At 44.2% G+C, this 25,248-nt stretch overlaps 1 protein-coding gene across 1 annotated transcript in view; it reads left to right on the top strand.

Moving 5' to 3' along the window:
* Window positions 1-949: 949 nt before the first annotated feature.
* The window catches only part of GFRA4 (GDNF family receptor alpha 4), a 99,058-nt gene continuing 74,759 nt past the window's right edge, over window positions 950-25,248 (top strand). The window contains exon 1 of the mRNA XM_070756524.1: window positions 950-1,578. Coding sequence (XP_070612625.1) covers window positions 1,536-1,578 — 43 coding nt within the window. The 5' untranslated portion in view covers window positions 950-1,535. The remainder of the gene's footprint in view (window positions 1,579-25,248) is intronic.

Genomic DNA, 25,248 nt, shown 5'->3' on the forward strand with positions numbered 1-25,248 from the left:
TTTCTCCTCCTCTTCCTCCTTTTTTCTTTTTTCTCCTCCTCCTCTTCATTTTTCTTCTTCTCTTCCTCCTCCTGTTTCTTTTCCTTTCTTCTCTTCCTTTTTCTCCCTCCTCCTATTTTTCTCCTCTTCCTCCTTTCCTTTTCCTTTTCCTTTTTCTCCTTCTCCTTTTTCTCCTCCTTCTCTTCCTCCTGCTCTTTTTTCTCCCCTTTTCCTTCTTTCTTTTCGTGGCCATCATCCAGCTAAACCAGGGCTTATAGATAGCCTATGTCACAAAAACTCCAGCCTGCAATTTCATTTCATTTCATATTTTTATTTTTATTTTTATTTTTATTTTTATTTTTATTTATTTTTATTTTTTATTTTTATTTATTTTTATTTTTTATTTTTTTTTATTTTTATTTTTTTTATTTATTTATTTTTATTTTATTTTATTTTTTTTTTTCAGCAGGATTTGGGGGTCCCCTACTACACACACCTTCACCCCACCACGCCTAAACCAAGATTCGACTGATTCCCCGCCTCTATTTGGCGAGGATTGGGGTGGTTGTGAGCCACCGCTAAGTTTGCCAACCGCATTAGTGTGTCTGTCTGTCTCTGCGTTATGTGTGTATGTGTGTGAGGTTTGCGAATTGGGGCTGGGCGGTGGGGGAGTCGTCCGTGGGTCTCCTCGAGGCAATCTGGTCGGGCGGGGTAGCTGGCAAGCAGGCTCGGAGGTGGTCGCCAAAGATACCCAAAACCACCCTCCCCACATCCATCCACCCCCTTCTTTCCCCAGCCGCTTTTTTTTTTTTGACTCGGGGACCCATCAGATGAGTAGCGGGAGGAGGAAGAGGAGGAGGAGGAAGGCTGCATCCCACCGGCGAGGTTGCGCCTGTTCCTTTAAGAGCCGCGCCAGCCCTTCCCATCCTTTGCCCGAGCGAGCGAACGAGCGCAGGGGAGGCGCGTCTGCGGAGACTTTGGCGAGGACTGACCGGTGGAAAGCGAGCGAGCGAGCGAGCTTTTGGCACTGTCTTTACCAGCCGCCCCCCAAAAAAACTCCGGCTTTGGCTCTCGCTTCCAAGCCTTGAGGGGGTCCTGGAGAAGACCCCCCACGAGCCCTCAGGTCCCCCTTGGCGAGGGGGCGAAGGGGCGCCTCTAAGCTCTCCACCCACCCACCCGCAAACCCCGCGCGCTTCGGCTGCAAGTTTCTCCGAGGCGAAGCCGGCGACATCCGAGAAGGGATTCGGCGCCGGCGGTACCTTCTGCCTTTCCCGAGCGCACCTGGCTGGGCCGGCCAGGTTTTTTGGGCAAGTGCACCCGCGCAGCGATGCTTCCCCATCGGAAGGACCAAGCTCGGCTCCCGCGCAGCAGCAGCAGCATCGTCGCCGGCCGCGGGGTCTTTTTGGCGACCTGGGACTGAAAAGCGAAGGAGGAGGCGCGGCGCAGCGCTCCGGATCGGATCCTTTCTCCCTCCCCTCGCCCCCCCCCCTCCACCACCCAGCGCCCCCTTCCCCCTTTCTTCTGCGCCCCCCCAAGGCCCGGGAGGAGAAGCCGAAATGACGACGAGGATCGTGTATATTTTCACCCTGATCCTGACAGGTGAGTCCATTTGGAGAGCTTTGCGAGCCGCGTTTTGGCCACTGGCTCCAGCGCTTTCGCTTCCCCAGCGATCCCAAGCGTTGGGAGACAGAGAGAGAAGAGCCATAGGATTTGGCCAAGGGCGCATCTATTTATTATTTGGATTTGGCGAACGGCGCAGCTGAGGAATTTGGCCGCCCTGCTTTGCGCTACCGCCGGCCAAGCCAAACGAAACCTGGGCAAGCGGCGAAGTTTGCGGACAGGTGGAGGCGAACTCGGCCAGGTGGCATTTTTGGCAGGAGGTTTCGGGGGCCGAAGGGGGGGGCTCGTTGCAAACGGGCAGGAGGCGACGCTGCTGCGGTTTCTGGGTCCGCTTGGGAAGACCCGTGTCATAAAGCAAGGTTCTTTCCCGACGTTTTCGGGGCGCACGGATTTTTTTTTTCTTTTGGGGGGTGAATTGGGGGTCCAAGCGCTTGTCAGAACGCGTCCCGGATCTTTACAAACCTACCCTCCACACCTAGCCTTTGGATCCCCCGAGGAAGCCAGGTCGCTGAAGTCAGAGGAGGATGGGGGCGGCAGTCGATCTAGAAACGATCTACCGAAAGGGGCAGGCGCGGTGTCTTCCCTTTTCAGCCAGCCGAAGAGATTTATAGCGGCACAGGATCCCAGGGCGAATTGGGGGGCGGGGGGGGGAGAGCTTTCTAAGCCAAAAGCTGGTTTGTGTGCGTGCATGCGAGTATGTGGTGTGCGTTTTCAAATTGGAGCTCTGGGAGATGGGATCCCCTTTAAAGCGCCTGAGCCCAAATCCTAAAACAGGAGGGTCTGTCTTTCTATCTATCCACCTATCCTATCTATCTATCTATCTATCTATCTATCTATCTATCTATCTATCTATCTATCTATCTATCTATCCATCCATCCATCCATCCATCCATCCATCCATCCATCCATCTATCCTATCTATCTATCTATCTATCTCTATCTATCTATCTATCTATCTATCTATCTATCTATCTATCTATCTATCTACCTACCTTCCTACCTACCTACGTACCAACCTACCTACCTTCCTTCCTACCTACCTACCTATCTACCTTCCTATCTCTATCTACCTACCTACCTACCCACCTACCTACCTATCTATCTATCTTCCTTCCTACCTACCTACCTACCTACCTACCTACTTATCTACCTACCTTCCTTCCTACCTCTATCTACCTTCCTTCCTACCTCATCTATCTACCTACCTACCTACCTACTTACCTACCTTCCTTCCTACCTACCTACCTATTTCTATCTATCTCTATCTATCTACCTTCCTGCCTGCCTGCCTGCCTGCCTGTCTGTCTGTCTGTCTTTCTGTCTGTCTGTCTGTCTGTCTATCTCCATCCATCCACCTTCCTTCCTTCCTTCCTTCCTTCCTCCCTCCCCCCCCCTCTTTCTCCCTCTCACTTTTATTTTTAATGTTTATTTTTTTAAAGGCAAATCTCTGTCAAACTTAGCGTGAATCAGAGCTTTAATTCCATGCAGGGGAGGCTGTTGTCAGACAAGTTAATTCGGATTGCTTAGGGAGAATCTCTCTTCGCCCGGTGGGGGGATTCTATTTTTCTCTTTCTGCGTTTGTGTGTTTGATAAATTTCCATGCAGCCCAAAACCACAACCAGGGCTGAAACGCCAGACTGCCCGGTGCCTCTCCGAATGGTGCCCTTTCCTTTTCGCTTGCCAACGAGCAGTGAGTCTGTCTGTCTTTGGTCCTTCGTTCATTCTTGGAAATAAAACAAAAATAAAATGTTAGAACTGCAGGCATCGGGGGTTATTTTTTTAGGGTTTATTTTTTCCCCCTGTGTTTTTGTGTTACTCACACTTGCAAGAGGAGTAATTATGGAGAGGGGGAAAGGGAAAGAGGAAGAAACAAGGGTTTGTGCACATACACACACACAAACAGGTTTTCTAACACAGTGTTTCCCAACCTTGGCAATTTGAAGATATCTGGACTTCAACTCCCAGAATTCCCCAGCCAGCATTCGCTGGCTGGGGAATTCTGGGAGTTGAAGTCCAAATATCTTTAAGTTGTCAAGGTTGGGAAACACTGTTCTAACAGGTGGGCAGATGTAACACCAAGGTTGTAGAAGGTGTGACATCCCAGGGCTGTGTAAAAGGGGGGGAGACAGGAAGCCTTGTGTGTCAATGCCAGGGGGGAGAAAGGGGGCCTTAGTAAGCTGAATTTTTTACTAAGAGGTTTAAGAGAAGGCTGGAAGGGCAGGCTCGTACTACTACGTGATGAAGTCTCTTCAGAAATGGGTCTGATTTCAAAACCGATCCAGATTATTTCCGTAAATGGTTCGGATTTTCTTTTCCAAGGTTTTTTGGTGGAATTGTTTGCGGTGGAGCTGATTCGGAACTGGTAATAGAGCTGGAATGAAGGCAGTGGATGATGGGATCTGGGAGCCTGGGAGAGTCACTGAGATGTAGCCTCTCCAGTTCAGAACCAGTAATACATTTGGAATGAAGGCAGTGGGTGATGGGATTTGGGAGGGTCACTGAGATGTGGCCTCTCCAGTTCAGAACCAGTAATACATGATCGAAACATTTAAATATGTTAAAGGGTTAAATAAGGTCCAGGAGGGAAGTGTTTTTAATGGGAAAGTGAACACAAGAACAAGGAGACACAATCTGAAGTTAGTTGGGGGAAAGATCAAAAGCAACATGAGAAAATATTATTTTACTGAAAGAGTAGTAGATCCTTGGAACAAACTTCCAGCAGACGTGGTTGGTAAATCCACAGGAACTGAATTCAAACATCCCTGGGATAAACATAGATCTATCCTAAGAGAAAATACAGGAAATAGTATAAGGGCAGACTAGATGGACCAGGAGGTCTTTTTCTGCCGTCAATCTTCTACGTTTCTATGATTGCCAAGTGTCGCTTTCTAAGTGGACCGTTTAGTTTCACAGAAGTTTGATTGACTTGGAGTTATATTGTGTTGTTGAAGTGCTCCCTTTATTTTTATTTTTTTGAACTGTGTCACAAAAATGAACGGTTTGTAAGCAGAGAACAACAATTTGCACAAATTTAGAGGGATCCTAAACAAAATTCCTAAAAATTCAGCAGCCTTTTTGGTTCGGCCGAGGCAGCTGTGGCACCCACACCCTAACACACACCCACACACAAACAAACACAATCCCTCCAACAACACACACATACACTGGGTTCAAACTAGAAGCAACCCCATCACCTCCTGAGGTATCAAACCTGTCACCTCTTCCCTTGGCTCAGCTTATCCAGAGTTTTTCAGAGAAAGAGGGCACAAACCAGATTTTATAGAGTTGGAAGGGACCTTGGAGGTCATCTAGTCCAACCCCGTTGGGATGTTTGCAACTTCCTGGCCTTGGCTACTCAACCAAGTTCTCCCCTGAAGGCAGGACAAGAAGCAATGGATAGAAACTAATCAAGGAGAGAATGAACCTAGAACTAAAGGGGGAATTCCTCACATTGAGGACAATGAACCAGCGGAACAGCTTGCCACCAGAAGTTGTGAATGCTCCAACACAGGAAGGTTTTTTAAAAAATCTTTCTTTTCCTTTAATTTAAATAGAAACATAGAAGACTGACGGCAGAAAAAGACCCCATGGTCCATCTAGTCTGCCCTTATACTATTTCCTGTATTTTATCTTACAATGGATATATGTTTATCCCAGGCATGTTTAAATTCAGTTACTGTTTTTTAAATTATTTGTTTAAAAAGCTACATACAGAATGCATTCACAAAAATAACGTACAATATATATAATCATAGTAATAATAACAGGCAAGTCAACAAAAAGAGCCAAAGAAAACAAAAATAAAATTAAAAAACCAAACAATAACAACACCATTTAAAAAGAGAGGAATATCTTATTTCTGTCTTGACTGTCTCAATCTTAATTGCTTCTTATCTAATTTTATGCAGTTATTCATATCGTTTAACACATTTATATTTCATATTTGGTCTTATATAGTTCTTTTATATTTCCTCTTCAATTTATTATTACTAAATACTGTAATTTAATCATTATACCCTTGTCTGTTAGAATGTTCTTCTATACTATATAGAGAATAGACAGCCATTCATCTGGGCTTCTAGATGTTGCCTCCAAGGGGCTGGAGGAGAAGACCTCTAAGACCTTCCAACATCATTATTCTCTTCTCCTCCAGCTTTTCTGGTGGGAAATGGATTTTGTGCGTATAAAATCTGGTGTATGAAATTGAGGGTTTTTATGGAATTAATACCGCCTCTTCTAGAGAAAGCAAGGGGTGCCTGAATGTTTTATTAAAATAGAGCTGGAAGGGACCTTGGAGGCCATCTAGTCTGTTGTGGTTAGCTCTGGCCCTGCTCCTGCCCCAAGGACTGTGGATGTGGGGGAGACATCCACATGCTGCAGGCCTGTTTTGCCCCCCCCCAGTGGTATCTGCTGATGAAGGCTCCTCTGACCAAGAAGACATGAGTGACAGGGAGGAGGAGAGTGGGGCAGACAGCTCAGAAGGAGATCAATTATCTAGCTCCTCCTTGGATTCAGAACAAGAATTAATGATACAGCCACGCATGCGGAGAGCGATGCATAGGCAGCAACAACTGAGAGATTATTATCAAAGAAAATGAGGCCACCTGTGGTTGGGTGGGGCTGTGGTCATTAGTGAGGCTGCTATAAATAGCAGCCTGTGGATTTGGCCATGGTGGAGGATTATCTGATTGTTGTGTTTCGTGCCTGCCTTGCTGACTTTGACCTTTTGTGTGCTGATTTCCCCCCGCTTTGAAACTAAACCAGAGCAAAGTGTGTTTCACTTTGTGAAAGAAGAAGGACTGTGAATTGCCTCACAGCTGCAAGCTAAGTATCACAGAACTGATAAGGGACTTGTACAAATTACCAGTTTGTTTGGAGACGAGTGCTCTTTGCTATACCAAAAGAGGGCTTGGTTTAAGTGACTTTTCATTAGAAAGAACATTGTTTTGAATTTTCAAACGTGTGTGTGTCTGAAATTTGTACCTGTGAATTTTTGGGAGGATTCTACCAGAGAGCCCGACAGAACATAGTCCAGCCAGCTGCTGAAGCAGCAGAGGCATTAACAAATGGTTGTCCAATCTCTTTTTGAAAATCTCCAGTGTTGGAACACCCACAACCTCTGGAGATAAACCCTTAATTTGTTCTCACTGTTAAGAAGTTGCTCCTTAATTCCAGGTTTGAAGGCTTGCCCGTATTCTGGTTTTTCATTCCTTGCTTAGCTACTAACCATTTTGTAAACATACCTCTGGACATTGGTTCCGCCCCCAGAATGCCTTCTATGCTCAAAAGAATTTAAACATCTGGTTTTAGTATCCTGTGGCTTGGAGGATTTCCTTCCAGAGGTGACTAAAACAGTGTGCAAATTTCCATTTTTTAAATTTTTTATTTATTTTTGCAAAGGCACTCTGCCACATTATCCCTTTATCTCTCCCCGCCTTTAGAGTTGCTACCCATATTTATTATCTTCAAAGGATCAAATCACAAGACATTCCCCAAAGAAAATAAAATATGTTGCATGTCCAAATAAACATTACGGATGTATCCATATATGTTTTCTGAGCAATAAGATGGAAACGTTTTGCTGATATGTTGGAAAATGGGTTTTTAGGAACTAAATGGAAGAATCGGTCCATCCTTCTCAACGATTTGTTTCGTGGACATTTTGTGTTGATGTTGTGTTGTGAGAGAGACGATGGTGACAATACAGAAATTGTGCACGGAGTCCATTAAATCAAACTTCCCCTGATCAAAATTTCACTAAGATTTGGGGATCTCCTTGTTGTCAGGGATCTAAACCCTAATCATTTTGTCTAATCCTGTTTGGCATTCAAGATCAGCTAGACAATATACTGTAGATGAAAAAACTTCTGCAGCTGTTTGGCTCAATCTGAGTAACTTTAAGATGGGTGGAGTTCAACTCCCAGAATTCCTCAACCTCCTGGCTGGGGAATTCTGGGAGTGGAAGTCCACCCATCTTAAAACATGCTGGCTGGTAGATTCTGGGCATGGAAGTCCACCCCTCTTTTGAAAAATGGTTTATTTATTAATAAAAAAGTGGGGGGAAGGGAAGTATAAACAGGAAGAGGAAAAAGGTAAGGGGAAAGGATACAAAATCAAGGAGTTTGGGAAAATGATAGTGTTATACATAATAATACATAAAATTCTTTGTATCAATATTATATTTCTCAAACTATGTAAATAAAAAGTATCCTTATTATTACCACTTATATCATATATTATATTTGTAATTCATACATTTAATTTCTAATTAAATTCCAATTTCCAATACATATATATATATATATATATATATATATATATATATATATATATATATGTTTTCGTAGATTTTCACGGGTACAGGTATGACGGTCTTGGTATATTCGGGTTTCTTCCCGTGTAGGATTTGGAAATTTCTGGCGACGTTTCGATGAGGTCTCACTCATCATCTTCAGGCTGGTGTTTCTGTCCTTTTTCTCAGGCGAAGACTGCGAGACCTGAGCTGCATTCCTTCTATAAATACTGGTGGCTGGGTGTGGTTTGATGGCTCAGTAATTGCCTGCTGTGTAGAAACTTCCTGGTGAGTCAGAGGGGTAACAATTGGGGTCGTTGATGTAGCTGAGGTATGCTGGTTAGTTAATGGTTGTAGATTAGGCGTGATGTCCTGTGTAGTTAGAACTTGTAGGCTGCTTGATTGCTTTACAATGTGTGTCCTGAGTCTGGTTTCTGTGGCTGGGATATGTTTGAGGGCTGGTTTCCAGATGTCTGGTAAGCGAGAGGTATCATCCCGCTTGTTCATATTTTGGGGATGTTTTTCTATCTCGATCGCTTCCATGATTATTCTTTTGCTGTAGTGTTCTGTTTTGGAAATTAATTTGGTACTGTCAAAATCAATTTCATGTCCTGTGGTTTTGAAGTGTTGGAAAAGGGAGGAGGTTTTTTCTTTTTTCTTTAATGCATTCTTATGTTCTGCAACACGTGCATTAACTCTCCTGTTTGTTTGTCCAATATATGTGGCTGGGCAGATTTTACATGGTATTTGATAAACTCCCTGGTTTTCAAGTTGGATATTGTCTTTTGGGTTTCTTAGGATGTTGGCTATTTTTTTATCTGTACCAAAGGCTGTCTTTATGTTGTGTCTGCGGAGAATTTTACTGATTTTATCTGTGGTGCCCTTGATGTAAGGGAGGAGGGCGATGCCATTGTCCTGTTCTGTGTCTTGGTTCTTGGGGGGTGTCTCTTTTTGGATTAAGTTGTTGATTGCCTCTCTTTGGAATCCATTGGAAATTAATACATTTGTGAGACTGTGTAATTCAGGTTCCAGGTGGTCTTTGTCGGCTAGGCGTTGGGTTCTGGAAATGAGGGTCTTGGCTACGGAATTGATCTGTGCGGGGTGGTGGTGGGATTTTGCGTTCAAGTAGCGGTTGGTGTGTGTCTTCTTCTGGTAGACGGTGTGTCCTAGGGAGCCATCGGGTTTTTTGTAGATTAATCTACAAAAAACCCGATGGCTCCCTAGGACACACCGTCTACCAGAAGAAGACACACACCAACCGCTACTTGAACGCAAAATCCCACCACCACCCCGCACAGATCAATTCCGTAGCCAAGACCCTCATTTCCAGAACCCAACGCCTAGCCGACAAAGACCACCTGGAACCTGAATTACACAGTCTCACAAATGTATTAATTTCCAATGGATTCCAAAGAGAGGCAATCAACAACTTAATCCAAAAAGAGACACCCCCCAAGAACCAAGACACAGAACAGGACAATGGCATCGCCCTCCTCCCTTACATCAAGGGCACCACAGATAAAATCAGTAAAATTCTCCGCAGACACAACATAAAGACAGCCTTTGGTACAGATAAAAAAATAGCCAACATCCTAAGAAACCCAAAAGACAATATCCAACTTGAAAACCAGGGAGTTTATCAAATACCATGTAAAATCTGCCCAGCCACATATATTGGACAAACAAACAGGAGAGTTAATGCACGTGTTGCAGAACATAAGAATGCATTAAAGAAAAAAGAAAAAACCTCCTCCCTTTTCCAACACTTCAAAACCACAGGACATGAAATTGATTTTGACAGTACCAAATTAATTTCCAAAACAGAACACTACAGCAAAAGAATAATCATGGAAGCGATCGAGATAGAAAAACATCCCCAAAATATGAACAAGCGGGATGATACCTCTCGCTTACCAGACATCTGGAAACCAGCCCTCAAACATATCCCAGCCACAGAAACCAGACTCAGGACACACATTGTAAAGCAATCAAGCAGCCTACAAGTTCTAACTACACAGGACATCACGCCTAATCTACAACCATTAACTAACCAGCATACCTCAGCTACATCAACGACCCCAATTGTTACCCCTCTGACTCACCAGGAAGTTTCTACACAGCAGGCAATTACTGAGCCATCAAACCACACCCAGCCACCAGTATTTATAGAAGGAATGCAGCTCAGGTCTCGCAGTCTTCGCCTGAGAAAAAGGACAGAAACACCAGCCTGAAGATGATGAGTGAGACCTCATCGAAACGTCGCCAGAAATTTCCAAATCCTACACGGGAAGAAACCCGAATATACCAAGACCGTCATATATATATATATATATATATATATGTCACATGTTTAAGCTGAATTTGAAAATTAAGGGAGACTAGGATAGATCTATATCGGCCTTATTTTGGCCTCATCAGCTAGCCATACCCACTGGGACTTGAACCTGCAACCTTTGCCTTGTAAGGCAGAGAATTATCCTCTAGGCTACAGTATCCAATCCCTTCAGCTCTGTACCAGGGAAGGGTTACATTTTGTGTCGAATCACCCTGGTATATTGAAGGAACATCACAGCTCCTTTTTTGCCTCTTGGCCCAACCCAGGACCATTTCCAAGGCAGTTAATTTTATTGATAGCCGACAATTCTATCTGTATGTGTCACATGTTTAAGCTGAATTTGAAAATTAAGGGAGACTAGGATAGATCTATATATATATATTTTGTTGGTAAAAGATAAAGATGACTTACGAAAGAGGAAAGTGAAAGTAGAGCAGTTAAAAAGATTTGAAATTTATTTAAGTAAGTGATATAATTAAGGAAGTTTAGAGTCCACCCCTCTTAAAGCATGTTAGTTGAGGGATTCTGGGAGTTGAAGTCCATCCATTTTAAAGCTTCCTGGCTGGGGAATTCTGGGAGTTGAAGTCCACCCATCTTAAAGCTTCCTGGCTGGGGAATTCTGGGAGTTGAAGTCCACCCATCTTAAAGCTTGATGGATGGGGAATTCTGGGAGTTGAAGTCCACCATCTTAAAGCTTGATGGATGGGGAATTCTGGGAGTTGAAGTCCACCCATCTCAAGGTAGCTGAAAAACAGTCTATATTTCAAGAAAGTAGTCTGCATAGGTCTTGGGAATGACCCACAGAGACTTAACAGTATTAAGGGAAGATTAGAAACCCAGAGAGAGAGATTTCGGGGTTGTGATTTGTCGGTGTTGTGATACAGACTCTCACCAACTGATGGCACCAGAGATGTTGCTATCTCTCCTTCAGGAGCTCTTAAACCTGTGATGGGTCCCGGCAGAGCCAAACAGCAGCAATTAAACTGAGATTTCACCCAGTTGGGAAGTCTGCGAAAGAAATTACAGCAGCACAGCTCAAGGGGGCCGTTTACAACGGTTTGGCTGCAAAGAAGGTCTTGCAGAATCCGCGCAGCCGAACTGGGCTTTACGGAGGTTTTAAGAGCATTAGGCAGCCAGATTTCATGGTTGGTAAAATGTGACCGATGGCTTAGCTGGTGATGAAAAAGGTGAAGACCGTGGTTTGTTTCATAAGCCATGGGGAAGGCAAACCATCATGGTCTCCTGAGCCTGTGCTCAGTGGAAGGTCAGGAGAGATTGTGAGTGTTTATGTACCTACCTACCTACCTACCTACCTATCCATCTACCCACCCATCCACGTACTTACCTACCTACTTACCTATCTATGTACTTGTTACCTACCTTTCCATCCATCCACCCACCTATCCATGTTGCTACTACCTACCTTGCTATGTACTTACCTACATATGTACCTACCTATCCATCCACACACCCATGCACCTACCTACCTGTCTATGTACTTACCTACCTACCTATCCATCCATCCTCCCACCCACTCATCCACCCATCCATCCATCCATGTACGCACATAATATATGTCTATATACTTCCCCACCTACCTACCCATTTACCTAACTACATATGTACTTACCTACTTATCTAGCTATCCACCACCCACCCATCCATATACCTACCTACTTTTCTATGTACTTACCTACCTACCTATCCATCCACCTGCCTTCCTGTGTACTTACCTACCTATCTCCTATCCACCCATCCACCCAGCCATCCATGTAGTTACCTGCCTTTCTATTTACTTACCTTCATATGTACCTACCTACCTATCCATCCACACACCCATGCACCTACCTACCTACCTGTCTATGTACTTACCTACCTACCTATCCATCCATCCTCTCACCCACTCATCCATCCATTCATCCATGTACGCACATAATATATGTCTATATACTTCCCCACCTACCTACCCATCTACCTATCTACCTATCCACCACCCACCCATCCATATACCTACCTACTTTTCTATGTACTTACCTATCTACCTATCCATCCACCTGCCTACATATGTACTTACCTACCTATCTCCTATCCACCCATCCACCCAGCCATCCATGTAGTTACCTGCCTTTCTATTTACTTACCTTCATATGTACCTACCTACCTATCCATCCACACACCCATGCACCTATCTACCTACCTGTCTATGTACTTACCTACCTATCCATCCATCCTCCCACCTACCCACCCATCCCTCCATGTACATACATACTACATGTCTGTATACTTCCCCACCTACCTACCCATCTACATACCTACCTACCTACCTATGTACTTACTTACCTATCTACCTATCCATCCACCCACACATCCATACACCAACCTACCTTTCTATGTACTTACCTACCTACCTATCCATCCATGTACCTACCTACCTACTTACCTATCTATGCACTTACCTACCTATCTCCTATCCACCCATCCACCCACCCATCCATGTAGTTACCTACCTTTCTATGTACTTATCCACCTACCTATCCATCCATCAATGTACTTACCTACCTGCCTACCTATGCACCTACCTACCTGTTGTGGTTAGCTCTGGCCCAGCTCCTGCCCCAAGGACGGGACCCAGAGAAGGCCCAGCCAAGAAAAAGACAGCTTGTTGTTTCCCCTGGCAGAAGGGAGAGAATTGTTTGGAGAAAGAAACCCACCAAGGGTTGTATGAAAGTCCTTCCCCATGGCTGGATTGTGTCCTCCACCCCATAGTCCTCCTCACCCTTCATGGTTTGTCTTGACAATTCAATCAAGGCTGCAGATCGTCCTGACAGGCCTTACGCATTAAGCTTCTATTTATTATATATGCCCATTTGGGTGGGGGGGAATAGGCAGCAGGATTCATCCTACAGAGAGAGGGGGGGGGGACAGGATAGGAGGGTGTAATTTCCTACCTAGAGGTTGTCTTTTATTTATTGACTCATTCATTCAGTTTGCAGACCTGCCTGGCTCAATCCAAGGATATTGGCAGAATGCACAAATGGAAAGAAGGAAGGAAGGAAGGAAGGAAGGAAGGAAGGAAGGAAGGAAGGAAGGAAGGAAGGACATTGGAGAAAGCAGAAGAGAGGAAGAGAGGGAAGAAGGGAAGGAAGGAGAAAAGGAGGGAGGAACATTGAAGAAAGCAAAAAGAGGGAAGAAAGGGAAGGAAAGAGGGAGGGAAGGAAGGAAGGAAGGACATTGAAGAAAGAAGAAGAGAGGAAGAGAGAGAGAAGAAGGAAGGAAGGAAGGAAGGACATTGAAGAAAGAAGAAGAGAGGAAGAGAGAGAAGAAGGAAGGAAGGAAGGACATTGAAGAAAGCAGAAGAGAGGGAAGAGAGGGAAGGAAAGAGGGAGGGAGGGAAGGAAGGAAGGATATTGAAGAAAGCAGAAGAGAGGAAGAAAGAAGGAAGGAAGGAAGGAGAGGGAAGAAGGAAGGAAGGAAGGAAGGAAGGAAGGAGGAACATTGGAAAAAGCAAAAGAGAGGAAGAGAGGGAAGATGGAAAGAGGGAAGAAAGGGAAGGAAGGAGGGACACTGGAAAAAGCAGAAGAGGAAGAGAGGGAAGATGGAAGGAAGAAGGGAAGGAAGGAAGGAGGGAGGGAGGGAGTGGAGAAAGCAGAAGAGAGGAAGAAAGAGAAGATGGGAGGGAGGGAGGGAGTAAGGAAGACTGGAGAGAGCAGAACAGAGGAAGTGAGGAAAGAAGGAAAGAAGGAAGGAAGGAAGGAAAGAAAGAAGGAAGGAGAGAGGGAGGGAAGACAGGGAAGGAGGGAAGGAAGCAGGCAGGCAGGCAATTGATTGCAAATGACAAGGATTCATTTTTGAAATTGGGGGTGGAAACAATTCCCCCCTCCACCCACCCACCCTGTCTCCTTCCCCCCTCCCCATCGGAAGAGATTGAAGGACGTAGAGAAGAGGGGAAATGTACCTGCCTCCGACTTCAGCTCTTCAAGGACTGTGTCTGTCACTCTTATCACTGGCCCAACCGACATCTGTGATTGAGGGCTGGACAGAATGAGCCTCTCGGTTGAACTCCAGACAGAGGAAGTCAACAGCTGGGGGAAACATTTGCCCGCCTCCTCCCAGCTGTTGACATTCGCTCCATGGTATAAAACACAGAGCTGAATCAATATTGTTAGCAGATCTCAGATTGGCTCCATCTGACACAATAGTTCGATATACAGTCGGCAGGGATTTACGACCTTGGCCCCTTTAAGATGGGTGGACTTCAACTCCCAGAATTCCCTAACCACACCATTCCAGTTGAGCAATTCCGAGGATGGGGAGGGTTGGGTTGAAATTGGACTAGGGCAGGGGTAGGCAAAGTGGGCTCTTCTATGACTTGTGGACTTCAACTCCCAGAATTCCTGAGCTAGCATGATTGGCTCAGGAATTCCGGGAGTTGAAGTCCACAAGTCATAGAAGAGCCCACTTTGCCTACCCCTGGACTAGGGAATTCTGGGAGTTGAAGTCCACCCATTCTAAACCTTGCTGGCTAGGGAAATTTGAGAGTTGAGGTCCACCCATTACCATATTAAAACATGGTGGTTGTGGAATTCTGAGAGTTGAAGTCCACAAGTCATAGAAGAGCCCACTTGGTTGAACATAGAATAAAAGAGTCGGAAGGGATCGTTCTTGGGAGTCATATAGTCCACCCCACTGCTCAAGCGGGCGAGTCTATATAGTTTTAGACCAAAGGCTGTCCAGTCTCTTCCTAAAAACACCCAGTGTTGGAGCATTCACAACTTCTGGTGGCAAGCCGTTCCACTGGTGAATTGTTCTCACTGACAGGGAATTTCTCCTTAATTCTAGGTAGGTTTCCATCCGTTGCTTGGGAGGAAGAGGAGGGTAAGGATGGGAAGAAGAGGAGGAGGAGGAAGAGGAGGAGAAGGATGGGAAGAAGAGGAGAAGGAGGAGAGGAGGAAGAGGAGGAGGAGGGGGAGAAGAGAAGGAAAGGAGGAAGAAGAGGAGAGGAGGAGGTGGAGGAAGAGGAGGAGGAGGAAGAGGAGGAAGAGGAGGAGGAAGAGGAGGAGAGGAGGAAGAGGAGGAGGAAGAGGAAGGAGAGGGGGAGGAAGAGGAAGGAGGGGAGGAGGAGAGGATGAAGAGGGGGAGATAGAGGAAGGAGAGAAGGAGGAGGAAGAGGACGAGAGGAGGAAGAGGAGGAAGAGGAAGGAGAGGGGGAGGAAGAGGAAGGAGAGGGGGAGGAAGAGGAAGGAGGGGAGGAGGAGAGGATGAAGAGGGGGAGATAGAGGAAAGAGAGAAGGAGGAGGAAGAGGAGGAGAGGAGGAAGAGGAGGAGGAGGAAGAGGAGGAGGAGGAAGAGGAAGGAGAGGGGGAGGAAGAGGAAGGAGGGGAGGAGGAGAGGATGAAGAGGAGGAGATAGAGGAAGGAGAGGAGAAGAGGAGGAGAAGAGGACGTGAAGGAGAGGAGGAGGAGGAGGAAGAGGAGGGAAGGAGGAAGAGGAGAGGAAGACCACAGATGAGAAAGCCATCAGCCCTGCAAACTGATTCCCATCAAAGCCAACACACTGATCTGCAATTCCAACAATGCCAGATGTCGGTTGTGTAAATTTAAAGCTGAAATTGTAGATTATCTCATTAACAGCTGTAGTAAAACTGCTCAGAAAGAGTATAAACCAGGCCTTGATCGGGTTGCGAAAAATTCCCGTTGGAGTTTATGCGTAGGAAATTCAGCTTTATTGCCAGCCAAACCGCCCGGCGACCATATGCCTCCGTTGACTTACTTATTTTGCAAAACGCAGACGCTCAACATTAAGTGAGATTTCGAGATTCCACCAAGCGAAGCACTTAGCGTGGTTAGACTCTGGACCGGCCATTCCCAACCTCGACCACTCAAAGGAGTGTTGTTTGATTGTTACTCCCCCTATATAGGTAGCCCTCGAAATACTGTATATCCATTCAACAAGAGTTCTGCAGCGAATGGAATGGAATGGAATAGAATAGAATAGAATAGAAATTAGAATAGAATAGAATAGAAATTAGAATAGAGTAGAATAGAAATTAGAATAGAAATTAGAATAGAAATTAGAATAGAAATTAGAATAGAATAGAATAGAAATTAGAATAGAATAGAATAGAATAGAAATTAGAATAGAATAGAATAGAAATTAGAATAGAATAGAATAGAAATTAGAATAGAATAGAATAGAAATTAGAATAGAAATTGGAATAGAACAGAATAGGAATTAGAATAGAATAGAATAGAAATTAGAATAGAAATTGGAATAGAATAGAATAGAAATTAGAATAGAAATTAGAATAGAATAGAATAGAAATTAGAATAGAATAGAATAGAAATTAGAATAGAAATTGGAATAGAATAGAATAGGAATTAGAATAGAATAGAATAGAAATTAGAATAGAATAGAATAGAAATTAGAATAGAAATTGGAATAGAATAGAATAGGAATTAGAATAGAATAGAAATTAGAATAGAATAGAAATTAGAATAGAAATTGGAATAGAATAGAATAGGAATTAGAATAGAATAGAAATTGGAATAGAATAGAATAGGAATTAGAATAGAATAGAAATTAGAATAGAATAGAATAGAAATTAGAATAGAAATTGGAATAGAATACAATAGAAATTAGAATAGAATAGAATAAAATAGAATACAATTCTTTATAGGTCAAGATTGACAGCTGAAAAAGACCTCCTGGTCCATCTAGTTTGCCCGTATACTATCTCCTGTATTTTATCTTAGGATGGATCTATGTTTATCCCAGGCATGTTTAAATTCAGTTCCTGTGGATTTACCAACCACGTCTGCTGGAAGTTTGTTCCAAGGATCTACTACTCTTTCAGTCAAATAATATTTTCTCGCATTGCTTCAGATCTTTCGGCCAACTAACCTCAGATTGTGTCCCCTTGTTCTTGTGTTCACTTTCCTATTAAAAACACTTCCCTCCTGGACCTTATTTAACCCTTTAACATATTTAAATGTTTCAATCATGTCCCCCCTTTTCCTTCTGTCATCCAGACTCTACAGATTGAGTCCATGAAGTCTTTCCTGATACGTTTTATGCCTAAGACCTTCCACCATTCTTGTAGCCCGTCTTTGGACTTGTTCAATTTCATCCATATCTTTTTGTAGGTGAGGTCTCCAGAACTGGTCACAGTATTATTCCAAATGGGGTCTCACCAGCGCTCTATACCAGGGGTCCCCAACCACCGGGCCGCGGACCAGTACCGGGCCGCGGGGCATGTTGCACCGGTCCATGGAGTCAGCAGCTGCCGGCCCTCATGCCGCCACCCCCCTCCCTCCAGCGCTTCGCCTCCCGCCGGGCAAGAGGCCTGGGGAGGCAGGTTCTGCCGGCCACAGGACGATGGATGGGACAGAGGGGCGGGAAGGACCGAGAGGCTCAAGCCTCTTTTGGCTTCTGCCGCAGGGCGCTTTTGCGTTTTTGGCTGGGGGGAGGCAGGAGGGCCAGCCTGACCCCCTCTCTCCAGCGCTTAGCTCCCGCTGGGCAAGAGGGCTTGGGAGGCAGGTTCTGCCGGCCACAGGACGATGGCGGGAAAGAGGGGCGGGGAGGACCAGCACCCCCATGCTTAATCCCGCCCCCAACCACGCCCCTTTCCGCCCCCACTGGGCCATAGAAAAATTGTCTTGCTGAAACTGGTCCCTGGTGGAAAAAACGTTGGGGACCACTGCTCTATACAACAGGATTTGGAATATCTCTTCCTACTTTCTAGCTGCCGGCGGCTGAACACACAAAATTTCACACGAAAGATATAAATATATATCTCCATTTTATCTATTTGCCAAGACGTCCTTTTTTTTTTTTTAATCTCTAATTTAATAACGAAAGAAAACGGAGGGAGCAATATTTTCATTTATCAGAGGCTCGGAACGTTGTTACCTGCCCTTGCGTTTCCGCTCTGGTCTAATTCTTTTATTCAGAGAAAATGCGGCTTAAAATATGCACTTATTTAACTTCTCTTTCTTTTTTCCTCCTGGCTTGTTTTATTTGTTCTTGTCCGAGACGTATTTTTAATTTACATACTTAATGCAAAAGCCTTTTGCCTTTCTTTTTTTAATCTTAGAAGAGAAGAAAGTGCTTTGTTAAAAAAAAAATATATCGAATAGAAACACATATTGGGCCTGTTTACCTTCCTTTTTATAGAATGGAATGGAATGGAATGGAATAGAATAGAATAGAATAGAATAGAATAGAATAGAATAGAAGTGTTTTTAATAGGAAAGTGAACACAAGCACAAGGGGACCCAATCTGAAGTTAGTTGGGGAAAAGATCAAAAGCAACATGAGAAAATATTATTTTACTGAAAGAGTAGTAGACCCTTGGAACAAACTTCCAGCAGACGTGGTTGGTCAATCCACAGGAACTGAATTTAAACATGCCTGGGATAAACATAGATCCATTGTAAGATAAAATACAGGAAATAGTATAAGGGCAGACTAGATGGGCCATGAGGTCTTTTTCTGCCGTCAGTCTTCTATGTTTCTATGTTTCTAGAATAGAATAGAATTCTTTATTGGACACAAGGAATTTGCCTTGGTGCAGATGCTCTCAGTGTACATAAAAGAAAAAGAGACATTTGTCAAGAATCATGTGGTACAACACTTAATGATTGACATAGGGGTCCAATAAGCAATGAAGAAACAATCAGTATTAATAAAGATCTTAAGGATACAAGCAACAAGTTGCAGTCATACAGTCATAAGTGGGAGGAAAAGGATGATAGGAATGATGAGAAAAACTAGTAGTCATAGCAGTGCAGACTTAGTAAATAGTTTGACAGCGTTGAGGGAATTATTTGTTTAGCAGAGTGATGGCATTTGGGAAAAACTGTTCTTGTGTCTATTTGTCTTGGTGTGCAGTGCTCTGTAGCGACGTTTTGAGGGTAGGAGTTGAAACCGTTTATGTCCAGGATGCGAGGGGTCAGTCAATATTTTCCCTGCCCTCTTTTTGACTCATGCAGTATACAGGTCCTCAATGGAATGCAGATTATGTTGATAGCTTTAGCTAGCACACCTCATGCCCTATAAATTGTGCCTCCACAATACAATGATGGTCTAGAGAAAATACTATTTTACTGAAAGAGTAGTAGATGCTTGGAACAAACTAACACCAGATGTGGTTGGTAAATCCACAGGAACTGAATGTAAACATGCCTGGGATAAACATAGATCCATCCTATGATAAAATACAGGAAATAATATAAGGGCAGACTAGATGGACCAGGAGGTCTTTTTTCTGCCGTCAATCTGTTTCTAGATGCTGTGATGGTGAACCTATGGCACGCGTGCCACAGGTGGCAGGCGGAGCCACATCGGAGGGCACGCGAGGTGTTGCCCTATGTCAGGTCTGGTGCGCATGCACATGCTAGCCAGCTGATTTTTGGCCTTGGGGTGGGCCGTTTCACCCTCTCAAGGATTCAGCAAAGCTTCCTGAAGCCCTGCAGTGTGGAAAAAACGGCCCAACAGGCAAACCAGAAGTTTGGAAAACGGACTCCCGGTTTGCCATTTGTGCTGTTTTTTGCACTTAGAGGCTTCAGGATCTTCCCTGAAGGCTCTGGCGTGCAAGAAATGGCCTAATGGACAAACCGGAAGTTCAGAAAACGGACTTCTGGTCTACCCGCTGTGCTGTTTTTTGCACTCCAAGGCTTTAGGAAGCTTCACTGAAGGCTTTGGAGTGCAAAAAATGGGCCGAATGGACAAAACCGCGAAGTTCGAAAAACGTACAGTACTTCTGATTTATCCGTTGTGCGGTTTTTTCGCACTCCGGGGCTTCAGGAAGCTTCCCTAGAGGCTCGGGAGTGTGAAAAACAGCCCAACAGGCAAACCGGAAAGTTTGGAAAAAACGGACTTCCAGTTTGCCCGTTGTGCTGTTTTTCACACTCTGGAGCCTTCAGGGAAGTTTTCTGAAGCCCCCGAGTCCGAAAAACAGGAACCGGAAGTTCAGAAAATGGACTTCCGGTTTGCCCGTTGGGCTGCTTTTTGCACTTTGGGACTTCAGGAAGCTTCCCAGAAGCACAAGGGGCAAACCGGAAGTCCATTTTCCGAACTTCCGGTTTGCCCATTTGACTTTTTTTTCACTGTCCTAGGCTACAGTGAGGCCTGCGCGCATACGTGGGGATGGGGGGGGGTTTGTGCGCATGCCCAGGGACAGTGTCATGTATGGGTGAGAGGGAATGGGTGTGGGCAAACAATGAACCTGCTGGAACACTCTCTCCAATTACCCCTCATTCCCCCGGTCATAGCCAATAGGAATACATGGAGGTGATCACATGTAAAACTACATTGCCCAGAGGCAATCTAACTACAATTCCCCTAATGCAATGTCTTAATACAAGGTAACTATCTCTGTCTATGGTGACAGCAGAGCTGGCTGAGGGATTCTGGGAGTTGAAGTCCACACATCTTAAAACTTGGTGGCTGAGGAATTCTGGGAATTGAAGTCTAATCTTACTGATTGGGGAATTCTGGGAGTTGAAGTCCACACATCTTAAAAATTGATGGCTAAGGAATTCTGGGAGTTGAAGTCCAAGCTTGCTGATTGTTGTGGTTAGCTCTGGCCCAGCTCCTGCCCCGAGGACTGTAGATGTGGGGGAGACATCCACATGCTGCAGGCCTGTTTTGCTCCCAGAATCTGCTGATGAAGGCTCCTCTGACCAAGAAGGACATGAGTGACAGGGAGGAGGAGAGTGTGGCAGACAGCTCAGAAGGAGATCAATTATCTAGCTCCTCCTTGGATTCGGAACAAGAGTTCATGATACAGCCACGCATGTGGAGAGCGATGCATAGGCAGCAACAACTGAGAGATTATTATCAAAGAAAATGAGGCCACCTGTGGTTGGGTGGGGCTGTGGTCATTAGTGAGGCTGCTATAAAGAGCAGCCTGTGGGTTTGGCCATTGTGGAGGATTATCTGATCCTTGTGTTTCGTGACTGCTTTACTGACTTTGACCTTTTGTGTGCTGATTTTTCCCCGCTTTGAAACTAAACCAGAGCAAAGTGTGTTTCACTTTGTGAAAGAAGAAGGACTATGAATTGCCTCACAGCTGCAAGCTAAGTATCTCAGAACTGATAAGGGACTTTTACAAATTGCCAGTTTGTTTGGAGATGAGGGCTCTTGGCTATACCAAAAGAGGGCTTAGTTTAAGTGAATTTTCATTATAAAGAACATTGTTTTGAATTTTCAAACGTGTGTGTGTCTGAAATTTGTACCTGTGAATTTTGGGGAGGAGTCTACCAGAGAGCCCGACAGAACACTGATTGGGGAATTCTGGGAGTTGAAGTCCACACATATTAAAATTTGGTGGCTGAGGAATTCTGGGAGTTGAAGTCCAAACTTGTTGATTGGGGAATTCTGGGAGTTGAGGTTCATATGTCTTAAAGCTTGCTGACTTGGAGAATTCTGGAAATCTTAAAACTTGGTGGTTGGGGTTTTCTGGGAGTTGAAGTCCTTAAATGAACCAAGGTTGATAAACATCGATGTTCCCTGTCAATCTCAGAACAATTGCTGCTATAGATCCCCCTGCCAGATCCTCCTACGACCTAGGAGATCTAGTCAACGACTTCCCAGGGTTTGTGGTGCACCCCTTTGGTTTCCCCCCACCCTGATTCCTCATCTGCCAGGCACTTTTATAGTTGTTATAGCTGTCTTTGAAATAGCCATATTATTGCAGGATAATGAGTTTTGTGGGTTTTAACACTGTCTCCAATTGTGTTTATTAATGTGTGTCGTTGTTATTCCTATTTGTTGGGCCTCTGTTTTTCCAATTTTTGCAGAGCCTTGTAATTAGCCCAAAGGGTGCTGGTTATTGTGTAGATGAGAAATAATAATAATTCCAATGGTAATTTAAATAATATAAGCCTGAATTTATTAGAAGTGTAGTCCACTGAGATGCCGGTTACTGGAAAATAATTTCTGCCAATTTCTAACACAATTAAAATAGAGTTTATTTCCATTGTCTCTTTTTTATTCCTTCTTTCCTTCTTCTCTCTCTCTCTTTTTCTTCCATTCTTTTTCTGTTTCTTTTTCTTTCTCTCTTTACCTTTCTATCTATTTTTCTCTTTCTCTCTTTTTTGTCCTTCCTTTTTATCTCTTACTTTATGTCTCTCCCCCTCTCTTTTTCCTTCTTTCTCTTTCTTTCTTTCTTTCTCTCTCTCTTTTCCTTTTTCAATTTCTTCTATTTTTCTCTTGCTGTTGATATTCCTCTATCTCCTTTACCATCTCTCTTTTTTATTTCTTCCTTCCTTCCTTCCTTTCTCCTTCCTTCCTTCCTTCTTTCTTCTCTCCCTCCTTCTATCAGTGGTGTTGTAACTTAGAACAGTCACTAAACAAATGGTTGCAAATCAAGAACTACCTGTAACTAGCAAATCTCTTTTACTTTATCTCTCCCCCCTTCTCTTTTTCCTTCTTTCTCTTCTTTCTCTTTTTTTCTTCCTTTCTCAATTTCTTTTGCTTTTCTCTTGCTGTTGCTATTCCTCTATCTCCTTTACCATCTCTCTTCTTTCTTTCTTTCTTTCTTTCTTTCTTTCTTTCTTTCTTTCTTCTTTCTTACTTCTTCCTTCCTTCCTTCTTCTCTCCCTCCTTCTGTCAGTGGTGTTGTAACTTAGAACAGTCACTAAACAAATGGTTGCAAATCAAGAACTAACTGTAACTAGCAAATCTCTTTTACTTTATCTCTCCCCCCCTCTCTTTTTCCTTCTTTCTCTTTTTTCTCTCTTTCTCTTCCTTTCTCAATTTCTTCTACTTTTCTCTTGCTATTAATGTTCCTCTATCTCCTTTACCATCTCTCTTTTTTCTTTCTTTCTTTCTTTCTTTCTTTCTTCCTTCCTTTCTCTTTCCTTCCTTCCTTCTTTCTTCTCTCCCTCCTTCTGTCACTGGTGTTGTAACTTAGAACAGTCACTAAACAAATGGTTGCAAATCAAGAACTACCTGTAACTAGCAAATCTCTTTTACTTTATCTCTCCCCCACCCTCTCTTTTTCCTTCTTTCTCTTTTTTCTCTCTTTCTCTTCCTTTCTCAATTTCTTTTGCTTTTCTCTTCCTGTTGTTATCCCTCTATCTCCTTTACCATCTCTCTTCTTTCTTTCTTTCTTTCTTTCTTTCTTTCTCTCTTTCTTTCTTTCTTTCTTATTCCTTCCTTCCTTCTCCTCTCCCTCCTTCTGTCAGTGGTGTTGTAACTTAGAACAGTCACTAAACAAACGGTTGCAAATCAAGAACTAACTGTAACTAGCAAACCCCAATATCAACATTTCATATGTACAGTATATTTTTCTATCTCAAGCATGAAGTCTGGAAGCGGTTTTCAACTAAAAAACGGAATTCATTCTTTTTCTTTGATTAAAAGAGTTAATTTGGCCATCCCCGAAGCTCCCTCAAATTTTCCACCCATTTTTCCATTGTGAGGACCAAACCCAAGGACAAATTTCTAGATTGTTTTCCAACTTCCTGGTCCCATTGTCCTGTAAGAAAATTCTCCGCTTCCAATTTTATGCTTGCATTTTAAGATCCTCCTGCATTTAAATGAGGCATCTGACGCCAGTATTATGCCAAGCTGATTTTCTGCCCTCGGTATTGTGATGGTCATAAGGGAGAGTTCTGCCACATTTTCAGTGACGTTGTAACTTGAAACAGTCGCTTCCTTCCTTCCTTCCATGCTTCCTTTTCTTTCTTTCTTTCTTTCTTTCTTTCTTTCTCTCTCTCTCTCTCTCTTTCTCTCTCTCCCTCCCTTTCTTTCTCTCTCTCTCTCTTTCTTTCTTTCTCTCCCTCCCTTTATTTATTTATTTCTTTCTCTTTCCTTCCTCCCCACTCCGTCCCTTTCATCTTAAGACCAACGTTCCTCGATACCTCCCTCTCTCCTTCTCTCCCTTCTTGCTTTTTCCTTCCTTCCTTCCCTTCCTTCCATTGTTTCCTGTCCTCTCTTCCCTTCCTCCCTCCCTCCTTTTCATCTTAAGATCAACCTTCCTCAATTCCTCCCTCTCTCCTCCTCTCCCTTCTTGCTTTTTCCTTCCTTCCTTCCCTCCCTCCCTTCCGTCTTTCCATCTTAAATCAACCTTCCTCAATCCCTCCCTTGCTCCTTCACTCCCTCCTTTCTTTTTCCTTCCTTCCTTCCCTCTCTCTTTCTTTCCTTCCTTCCTTCCTCCCTCCCTTCCTTCTTCTTTTCCGTCCTTCCATCTTAAATCAACCTTCCTCAATCCCTCCTTCCTTCCCTTCCTACCTTTTAACTCAAACTTCAATCCCTCCCTCCCTTCCTCTTTCACACCCTCCCTCCTTCCTTTCCATCTTAAGATCAACCTTCCACAATTCCTCCCTCCATCTCTCCTTTCTTTTTCCTTTCTTCCCTTCCTCCCTTCTTTCCTTCCTTCCTCCCTTCCATTTAAAATCAACTTAGCTCAATCCCTTCCTCTCTTCCTCCCTCTTAAATCAACCTTCCTCCCTCCCTTCCTTCCCTCCCTCCAGTTGTTAGCCTTGGGGAGAGCTTTCTCAAGACCTGGCCGTTTTCCCAGGCCGTTGGCAGGAGGTTGGCTTGAAGGACCCAATGATTGCAGGTAGGGCTTATTTACCTGGCCTCCATCCCCCTGCGCCCCCTGTTGTTAGAGCTTTAATTGGAAGGGGGGGGTTGCGACATGGTTCTAGTGGGTTGAAAGCTGTCCAGAGTTGCAGGAGTGAAGGGGGTAATCAAACGTGATGGAAGAAGAAAGAGATGGGAGGGAGGGAAGGAACGAAGGAACGAAGGAACAAAGAGGGAGGGGGAAGGAGGGAAATAAAGGGTGAAATAAAGAATATAGAGGGAAGGAAGGTAGGAGAGTAAGTAGGTAGGTAGGTATGTTGGAAGGAAGGAAGGAAGGAAGGAAAGAAGGAGGGAAGGGGAGGAGGGAAGGATGGAGGGAGGGGGAGAGGGAGGGAGGGAGAGAGGGAGTGGGGGAGGGAGGGAGGGAGGAAGGAAGGAAGTGGAGGAAGGAAGGAGGGAGGGAGGGGGAGACGGAGAGAGGGAGGGAAAG

Source organism: Erythrolamprus reginae, chromosome 7, assembly GCF_031021105.1.
Source record: "Erythrolamprus reginae isolate rEryReg1 chromosome 7, rEryReg1.hap1, whole genome shotgun sequence".
NCBI lineage: Eukaryota > Metazoa > Chordata > Lepidosauria > Squamata > Dipsadidae > Erythrolamprus > Erythrolamprus reginae.